This window comes from Meleagris gallopavo, chromosome 9 (genome assembly GCF_000146605.3).
Source record: "Meleagris gallopavo isolate NT-WF06-2002-E0010 breed Aviagen turkey brand Nicholas breeding stock chromosome 9, Turkey_5.1, whole genome shotgun sequence".
In the NCBI taxonomy this organism is placed as follows: Eukaryota; Metazoa; Chordata; class Aves; order Galliformes; family Phasianidae; genus Meleagris; species Meleagris gallopavo.
The window spans coordinates 16,399,210-16,408,729 of NC_015019.2; the positions used below are offsets into that span (position 1 = coordinate 16,399,210).

At 48.9% G+C, this 9,520-nt stretch overlaps 2 protein-coding genes across 2 annotated transcripts; one reads left to right on the forward strand and one right to left on the reverse strand.

Moving 5' to 3' along the window:
• Positions 1-6: 6 nt before the first annotated feature.
• On the forward strand, positions 7-3,299 carry C9HXorf56 (chromosome 9 CXorf56 homolog). The gene is made up of 6 exons (XM_010715469.2): positions 7-114; positions 192-233; positions 328-466; positions 966-1,055; positions 1,180-1,272; positions 2,312-3,299. Exons 1-6 carry the CDS (start codon positions 20-22, stop codon positions 2,372-2,374), a joined length of 522 nt encoding a protein of 173 aa, XP_010713771.2. The 5' UTR covers positions 7-19; the 3' UTR covers positions 2,375-3,299.
• Positions 3,300-7,773: 4,474 nt separating this feature from the next.
• Positions 7,774-9,519, reverse strand: SLC25A5 (solute carrier family 25 member 5; the record flags this gene model as incomplete). The annotated part of the gene is made up of 3 exons (XM_010715474.2): positions 7,774-8,170; positions 8,744-8,884; positions 8,991-9,519. Coding segments are annotated over 3 exons (828 nt in total), but the record flags the coding sequence as incomplete, so codon positions are not given.
• Between the last annotated feature and the right edge of the window lies 1 nt (position 9,520).

Below are 9,520 nucleotides of genomic sequence, written 5' to 3' on the forward strand. Positions count from 1 at the left end.
CCAGCTGGAGAAGCTGCCCATGCGGCCGCGGGACCGCGCCCGGGTGATCGACGCCGCCAAGCACGCGCACAAGTTCTGCAACGCCGAGGAGGAGGAGACCGTCTTCCTGCGCAGGTTGGCACGGAGCGGCCGGGCACGGCGGGACCCGCGGGGTAGCTCGGCGTGGCCGTGACGTCTTCTCTCTCCCGCAGGCCCGAAGGCATAGAGCGGCAGTTCAGGAAGAAGTGTGGCAAGTGAGTGAGTAACTTGGTAACTGTTAGCTAGTCTGCTGACTACAAGAGCCTAGAACCCGGGGTAGCTCATGGCAGGACGTGCTTTTATTTCCAGGTGTGGATTACTGCTTTTCTACCAGCACCAACAGAAGAATGCTCCGGTGACTTTCATTGTCGATGGTGCTGTGGTCAAGTTTGGACAGGGCTTTGGGAAAACCAGCATATATACTCAGAAGCAAGAACCTCCCAAAAAGGTACTCTGCTCTAGAAGTGAAAGGGCTGTTTCTGCTTTTTGACATAGTGCAAGTAAAGTCACATATTAAGGAAAGAAGAAGAAAGAAATGGACCTGTAAATAGTAACTCAGTTCTGGGTCTTCTCCCTCTTTGCCTTCAGTTTAGTAGTGCAGAGCTTGTTGCATCTGGAAGTCCCAGCACAAAGAAAGCAAAAGAAATTTGGAAATGTGGACTTCGCCTTATTTTGAAACTTAGTCACCTGAAAGCCTCCATTTGTAAATAGGTCAGATCAGTAATAGGTGTAGTAGTTCTCAAAATTTGGCTAGAAGTGTCAGTGAGTTTGATTCTGATAATCACATCGTAATTTCAGAAACTGTTGAGGATATTTCTTTGCCACCAGCTGAGTTCAGGTAATCTTAGTCACTTGCGTAAGAAACCTTAAAAGCCTTGGAGAAGGAAATAATCCATAATCTCAGGACTTTTCCCAGGTTTTAACAAAATGCTTTGCTTCTTATCGAGGTGATGATGACCAAACGGACCAAAGACATGGGCAAGTTCAGTTCTGTTACCGTTTCCACAATCGATGAAGAGGAGGAGGAGATCGAAGCAGTGAGTTTTGTCTGCCTTGGTGGCAGTCGTGCCAATGTTCAGAGCTGACAGTTATCTCACTGTTTGGATGAGGTGTTGATGCTTCAGGGTTTGCTACTGCAAAGCGATGCTATTTGTGTTTCAGAGGGAGATTGCAGATTCCTATGCACAGAATGCAAAAGTGATTGAGAAACAGCTGGAACGCAAAGGAATGAGCAAAAGAAGGCTACAGGAGTTGGTGAGTGATTTGTTTTTAATGATGAACACAAGTCCATTAGAACTGTTAACTTTGCACACACAAGCTATTTGCACGTCTGAATGTAGAGAGGTCCTGGTAACGTCATGGGTAACGAGCAGCTTTGGGAAGACTTCTTTTTTTCTTTACAGCTTGAATAGAGATGTTCCAGATTTATTGAATGTAAAATTGAACAGTTACCTACAGAACTAACTGAAGAGCAGACAGCAGAGCTTTTGCAGGGAGATTTACGCAGCCTGTTGTTCAGGGAACACAGACTGGGGGGACCATGCTGAAGCTCAGCCAGTCTCTAATGCTATGCTGCCAAGCCCACTTGACAGAGCAGGTCCTTACCGTGAGGTGTCAGCACAGGCTAATGCCGCAGCAGAGGATCTGCCCTCTCAGCTACCAGCACAAAAGTGTCCTGAAGAATTAGCAGCAAGAACATCACAGCTGATCTTACCTGCTGTGGCAGGAGAGTAGTAGATGGAGAAAAGTGTGCAGCTTCCATCTTGGGATGGGGGCCTGCAGGACAGCTGGGGAGGGACTTTTTTGTAAGGGTAGGTTGCAGCAGGGCAAGGGAAAGTGGTTTTAAACTAGAAGAGTGTGGATTTAGACTAGATATTAGGAAGAAGTTCTTTACTATGAGAGTAGTGAGACACTGGAACAGGTTGCCCAGAGGCATCGTGGATGCCCCCTCCCTGGAAGCATTCAAGGCCAGGCTGGATGGGGCTGAGAACAACCTGTTGTAGTGGGAAGTGTCCCTGCCTATAGCAGGAGGGTTGGAACTAGATGATCTTAAAGGTCCCTACAAAGCCAAACCATTCTGTGATTCTATGAAATGGTCACCTGCGCAGTTAGACTTGGGTATTTTATGACTTTAAAGGCAGTCCCCTTGTACTGTAGGGAGGAAGGAGTCAGTAAAGAACTGAGTTATTCCTGTTTCTGGTGTGAGAAGCTTGCAATATTAGGATAAGAAAGACACAACTCACTAGAGCACTGAAAGGAAATGTTCTCAGATATTGTCTCACAATTTTCTTAGGCTGAGTTGGAAGCCAAGAAAGCCAAGATGAAAGGAACACTGATTGACAACCAGTTCAAATGAAGCACTCCACATCTGCTGTATCTTTGGAGACGAATGGAAGCTACCAGAAACTATTGCAGGTCTGTCAGCAAAGAACACTCAACAAGCTTGGAAGATGACCATCTCTCCGGTGTAGCTGGTACTCTGCTACGAATTTCAGTAGTTGGAATAGCACTAGAAACTTTGTGGAAACAGAATCTCTACACAATGGCAAGCTGTTGCAGCCAGAAAATCTTTAGTGGGTGCCTTTGAGAGTTCAGTGCACTTTCAAGTACTTGTCTTTTCATTTTGATGGTTTTGAAACGTATAAGGAACCCATAAATGTATTAGACAAGTCAACTGTATAGCAAAATCATTACAAAAGTAAGCTTTGTTCATTGGGATAATTTAAAACGTGTCCAAAACATGCAGCATTCTTAGAGGTGTGCCATTTCAATGCAGGCTGGAATGGCTCAGGAGGTTTGGGGGTATGGGCAGCAGGCAGGCTGTTGCAGGTAACCAGTACATGCTTGGCCATGGCTTTAATTCTTAGCCACTGTTGAACATTGGAAAACTGCAGCTGTATGGAATTACACTCCTGGCTACGGGAACGTGAAATCCAGCCCTGTTTTATACTGCTGAAAACAAAACCTGCTGGAGTATTACACCTCCCAGGAGTATAAATATGTTGCTGGAAAGTACTGATGTGACTGCTGATCATTTAAAGCAGAGTTCACTTGCATCTCTGAATTCACCAGCTGTTGGAGCTGTACAACATGAAGAAAACTGTTTTCAGTACATTGACACTTACAGACTTGGACAAAGACAATGTTAAGAATCAGTGCATAAAATAACTTGTTTGGGAAATAATTTTTTTTTTAAATCTTATGTGATATAATAACAGTACTCCCTAGCCTGTGTCACTGTTACTTGGGATTAAATGCCATTTAATGGATCTGAACTAAAATACTTTTCCTGGGATGTTCTTACTCTCCTGCATATGATAACATAACAGGTAAGCAATATACAAAATGCTTCATTTCACACAGTTCTCACGAAAGATTCTTTATAATCAGTATAGGTTTTCCATCTGACTTGATAACCTTAAACAGGAAAACTTAGGTCTGCTTAGATTAAGGATGCATACCTCTTTCCTTGGGAAGATATGATGTGAGGGTGAGAAAGAGCTGCTCCAGAGCAGGCAGCCTGGATGGGGGATGTCTTGGTCAGCTCTGGAAGGTAGAGGCCTGCGTGCTGATTTAATGCCAGGTGGAGTAAGCACATATTCAAGTTAAGTTGAGCAGTGTTGACCTTATTCGCTGCTGATCTTCAGCTAATCTGAAGTCTATTTCTAGAACAATCATAAGGCAGCGGATGTGTAATAATTGGGAAGGGGATGAGAGGGTACAGCTTTACCCAGAACGTTAGAGCTGCCCAAGCCTAAAGAATGTGAAACTGGTCTCCTTCAGCCAAGGAAATGTTTTTCCAGGACCCAGAGAAAGGGCAATAGGAAGATTGCATTCTTAAACGAAGTGCTGCTGAATTCATCTGCCCGTTCTTTTGGAACTAGGTTTACTTTATGGCTAGCACTGTATTTTAATGTCTTTATAAATCCAATTTTTTTTCCAAGTAGAAGCCAGAGATGGAATCTAGCTTTGAAATTTGAAAATCAGTGTTGAACAGTGTGAAGCCTTCTGGGATGCAAACTTCATTGTCTGCAGTTGTCACAATCGATGAAGTGTGGCCCTGCTTCAAGAACAAAAGCCCACTGAAGACCAGTGTTACTTGTGCACCTTCCTCCAGAAACACAGGAGCTGACTGCTCAAGTGTGTTGTTGGCTTGGGTACCAACTGTTATCCCTGGGTTCTCCCTAGACCAATAGCTGGGATGTGTGTGGGTTAGGGTTGGGAGCGGAGAACTGCCAGTGGAAGTGGGGCTGCCAAAGCCAGGTAAGCAGCAGGGAAAAAACAGAAAAGAAAAAAGCCACCCTCTCCTAAGAACCTGTTAAATACAGTGGTTTTAAGTCTTGGGCTATGAGTCAGCCACCAGTTCAGTAAAGTTCAGATTTAGGGTTAAGGCTGGGAGTGACAAAACACAGGACTTCAGCCAAAGTCTGTACAGGATCTGCTGGCAGGGCTGGGAAAGTCTGCAATTTGATGAGGCACAAATAAAACCTGGTGAACACGCGACTCAGTGCAGATTGTCCAGAGTAGCTATTAACACTGTCATCAATTTCTCCCGCTGCAAATCTCAAGCCTTAAAGGCAGTGTTAGCAGCACAACAAAAGTACTCCTTCTTTCTCACTTTTAAAATACCAGGTCATGCACATCAGGTGTTTGTTGCCTTTTTGTAATGAGAGCTATGCCTCCCTCAGCTCAGGACTCTCTCACAGACTCAAAAAGAGAAATAAGCATTCTGCCAACCTCACCAACTCTTAGATCTTTTTAATACAGGAGTTACACAATGTGTGGCTGGAACATCTACAGAACAGAGACTCTGACATGGTACGTTATTAAGCATGCATTTCTTAACGAGTCTAACTCGATCTAGGTCACAATGATTTAAATCAAGCTGAAGTTTCATTTTTAGAGCTAAATGAGCTAAAAGATGTTATCTGACAACAGCAACAGGAAGCAGGGGCTCTTAGTTCAAATCCTCAATTCAAAACAAAAAGCACCTTATTAGACTAAATAGCTATTTTGTAAAGTTTCTTACACCCAAGTAGTGAGCAGCAGTGTTGAGATCAGACAAAGGGCAGATTTTGTGCTCCCGTGAAAGTTAGCCTTAGTTTTTATATCTGTGTAAATGTAGGTAGGTAACAGTGGTTTGCTTTGGTGGTAGTTGTTATTGTTTAGCTGAGCTTTTCTGTAAGAACTTGTCTGGAGCCTTAGGAGCAACATGGTCTGAGTTGCCGTGTTGGAATAATTCTGCGTGGAGTAATGCTGCCTTATTCCTAATAATGTGTGAATTAAAACCCCACAGTTTGTAAGCACTGAGCAGAGGCAGTAACCAAAATTGCTGGTGTTAATTGCAGCTGTACCCAGGAGTGATGTAGGGTCTCCCTGCCACCACCCTGCATGCTGGGGTGCCAGGCAGCACTCGAGCTTGCTCAGCAGCTGGCATTTTAAAACTGCGTGCACACTGCTGCCTTTGAGCAGCAGCAGTGCCCACTGTGGGAGGCTGGGGCAGTGCATGCCAGGTGCGTGCTGAACAGGGGCAGAGCCCTTCAGCATCTCTCACAGGAGGTAAAAGAGTAACTGGTGAGCCGAGCAAGCTGCAGTGAGTGCAAGGGCAGCTATGGGCACCATGCAAAGCTCAGCCTCAGAGCCTGAAGGAGGCAAATTGTTCTGGGGCTTTTAAAGTTTGCCTTGGGCTGTACAGCAGCCAGTTCACAGACAGCTTGCTGTGACTCCCTGGACGGTTGCAATGGATGTTTATAAATGCAACTAACTCTTTTTGGGGTGACAAGGTGAGTGGCTGTGTAACAGTGCTGGCAGATCAGCCTAAGCCCAGCTAGATTCAGCTTCTGACATTGTTATCTGAGAGACCCATTGGGCCGCACTGGCAACCTCCGGCCCAGCTGTGGCAGCCATCCCATCACCGAGGCCAGCCCTGCCGCTATGTCACCAGGGCCTGGCCGTTGCTGCGCGCACCAAAGCCTGATTTGCTCATCATCTCTGCCCACAGCACGCTAGCTTTGGGTCGATGCCATGGGATTGATTTTCTGTGTGACCTAAAGCCACTTCTTCCCCCGCTTCTGTGTCAGGACAAGCCTTCTCCCTGTCCAGGACAAGCCACACGCCAAGCTGCTGCCCGCCCTCTGCGCCATGCAGCACCTGCCCCAGCTGCTAGCAAATATTTACCACTACCCCGTGGGCAGCCTGCCTGTGTCAACAGCTCAGCAGTCAGGATTTACAGCTGCCGGCGGAGGGGCTGAGAGGAAAGCAGCCCTGCAGGAGCTCAGCCACCACGAGCCACCAGCAAAGGGGAAGCAGAACAATACTTCTCACAGGAAAATGTTGCTTATAAAGAGAATCCCTGCAAGAACGAGGATCTTAGCCCTCCTGGGACATGCTCCCGTGGGCAATAGAAGCAGGGCCTGGCTTCAGCCCACCTGCTGCCACCATGAAAGGAAATGTTCCAAAAGATCCAGGGGGGCTCAGCAGCACAGAGCAATCACCTCAGCGAGCCCTTTGTTAATTAGCAAGGGGCTCCCCAGCTTGGCTGCCTGGTGGCCACTTTGGAAGGCACAGCCCACCAGGGCCCAGCAGTGCCTGCAGCAGGTGGCACAGCTTACAGGAAAGCTCAGCCCTTTTCGTTTCCACCTCAGGAGCTCAAGGACAGCTGAAAAGCAGCAGGCAAGGCTCTTGCAGACCTGCATCTCCACTGGCACGCAGAGCCCTGCATCAACCAGTGCCACCATCCTCACACCCCCAGCACCACACCAACCATGCTGGGCCAGCGGGAATGCTGGCACTTGTGCGCAGCAGCCCTAACTATTTCAGCAACAAAAAAACTACTGCCCTTTGCCATACAAACGTGTTTACCTGCCTCAGACAGTGGCTGAGATCCATTTTGATGATTGGGATCAACCGCTTCGAGCAGGTCTGAGCAGCCAGAGGAGCAAAGAGCAGAGGCAGCATGGTCAGCTCACACTGAGCTGACAGCTATGTTCTGGTGGCTTGCAGTCCCCCAAGAAGTCTGGGCAAAAGCCAAGCCCCACACATTCCCTAGTCTCGCTGTGTTTTCCCAAATTGCCCCATCAGCACAAAGGAATTTCCACCAAATTTGAGACTGGGAGTAGCTTAGCTTTCAGATGGCAAGCAGGCAATGGGCCGGCAGAGCTGGCTCCCACCCGGGCAGGCCCAGCAGGTACACAGACATTGTCTTTCTTCAACCCAGCAGCACAACACCTCCATGCAAGGACAAGTCTAGCCGGGGGCTTTGCAGAAAGAACAGCAATTACCCACACTTATTTTCTCTGGCTGGGTTTTAACATGTCCAAGTAGGGAGTTCAGTTTCTAAGCTAGAACACGTGATGCTGGCTCTGCTCTTCCAGACTGCTGTGGATACTCCTTAATACATTCCTCTGGTCTCCCAGATGTTTAGTCCAGTTGGGACAGTTGGCGCTTTGCAGGAAAAGGTTCTGGCTTTTGGCATTTTCAAAAAAGAGCTTTCATCAGCCCCAAATGGCAGACAGCCCCAAAGCAGGACAGGTGGCACAAAGCTACTGCATGCCCCTTAGTTACTACCAGCACCGCTGCTGACCTCCACCAGGAAAGAAACACTTTCTCAGCAGGCTGCACTGCATTCACGTACTGCAGCCCACAGCCAGTGAGTCATGCAGGGAGGGCTTCGTCTTCCCCTTCTACAATCACTGCACAGAGGGCCCTGGCCCCTCACACTGCAGCTGCTATGAGAACAACCACGAGACGAGGAAAGCTGGCGTCAGATTTTTATTTCTTCGTACTCTTTAAACAGGAGTGACTGAAATAGAAACCATGTTTGAGTCCCAGCAGTGGGAATGATTTGATAAAGATGGGGCAGGAGGTTGTCCCTACCCCATGCCAACCTGTATAAATATCATCCGTTACTGTTAGTAACTAGACAGTTTTCATACAAGTCCATGAATGGTCATAGATAACATATTACAACATGCCAGTTCAGAACAAGAAATAACTTATGTGTACTTCTTAATTTCATCATATAGAACTAAGACAAAAGCACCACCCATTCCTCGGAGTACATTGGACCAGGCACCTTTGAAAAACGCCTTGGAGCCCTCGTCCCGGGCGATCTTCCGCCAGCAGTCAATAGTGCCAGTGTACATTATGTCAGCTGTGGGAACAGACACTGTTAGAAACCTGGTGCCTACGACCCCCAAAATCCAGGTCAGAACCAACCTAACGTATCTGGCAGTTTTACAACCTCAAGTATTCATTTCTTGGCTTACTTTTAGAGGATGAAATCGCCCAGGCCTGTGTTACCCTCAGGAGAGGCTGGATGGACCAGTTTGAGCAGAAAGCAGCTAATATTTGCTAGACTCCAACACTTCCGGACCCAAAAGCTACTGCACAGTCAGCCAGGCTGTGCCTGCAATGAGGGACATCCCTTCTTAGCCCAGAGACACGAGTCTGCTTGCACCCTCGGGCAAGCTCTGCCATTCCTACCTACTGAACAAACCCAACTTGCATGTTCCCCTTAGAGGGATGCCTCAGATACCAATCGTTTGCCCCCTACCTGACATCTGCTTCTGTAGTCCCCTCGTATCCCGCAGCTTACAGGAGAAGGCGGCATTTAAAGGCCTTGGTGGAAGGCAGCACACTCTTGCCCCCAGCTCAGACCCGCTGCCACATCTTGATTCAGGGATGCCCACCAGCTCCTAACACAAGGAGGGAAGGAGCGACTTACTTCCTTTACGGCCGGACTGCATCATCATGCGGCGCCGAACTGTATCAAAGGGATAGGAGGTCAAACCGGCGACCGCAGTGACCGTCTGAGCAATCATCCAGCTGACCACGATGTGGGTGTTCTTTGGATCAGGAAGCATTCCTGCAGGAGAGAGGTTCTGTGTGAGAGCAGGGGGCGAGCTGCCAGCACGCACAGGGCAGGTCTGCGGGCCGGCACCTCCACGGGAGCACCGTGCCACCCCACCTACCCTTCGCAGTGTCGTAGATGCCGAAATAGGCGGCTCTGTAGATGATGATGCCCTGGACAGACACGTTGAAGCCCTGGTACAGACCCCTGAGGCCATCCGAGCGGAAGATTTTCACCAGGCAGTCACCGAGGCCGCTGAACTCGCGGTCGGCCCCGGCTTTGCCCACGTCGGCTGCCAGGCGGGTTCTGGCGAAGTCGAGGGGGTACACGAAGCAGAGCGATGTAGCGCCGGCAGCACCGCCGGACGCCAGGTTCCCGGCGAAGTACCGCCAGAACTGGGTGCGCTTGTCTACGCCGCCCAGGAAGATCTGCTTGTACTTGTCCTTGAAGGCGAAGTTGAGCGCTTGGGTGGGGAAGTACCGGATCACGTTGGCCAGGTTGCCGCGCCAGAAGGAGAGGACGCCCTGCTCGCGCGGGATGCGCACCACGCAGTCGATGATGCCCTTGTACTGCTTGTCGGCGGCGATCTGCTTGCTGGCGTGTTGCCCCTGCGAGGCCCGCAGCGCCGTCAGCGCCGCTCCGCGCGCCCGT

Coding starts and splice junctions, on each gene's coding strand:
- C9HXorf56 (XM_010715469.2), top strand. CDS start 20: ATGCGGCCGCGGGACCGCGCCCGGGTGATCGACGCCGCCAAGCACGCG. Junction 115..191: donor GAGACCGTCTTCCTGCGCAG/GTTGGCACGGAG, acceptor TCTCTCCCGCAG/GCCCGAAGGCATAGAGCGGC. Junction 1,056..1,179: donor AGGAGGAGGAGATCGAAGCA/GTGAGTTTTGTC, acceptor TTTGTGTTTCAG/AGGGAGATTGCAGATTCCTA.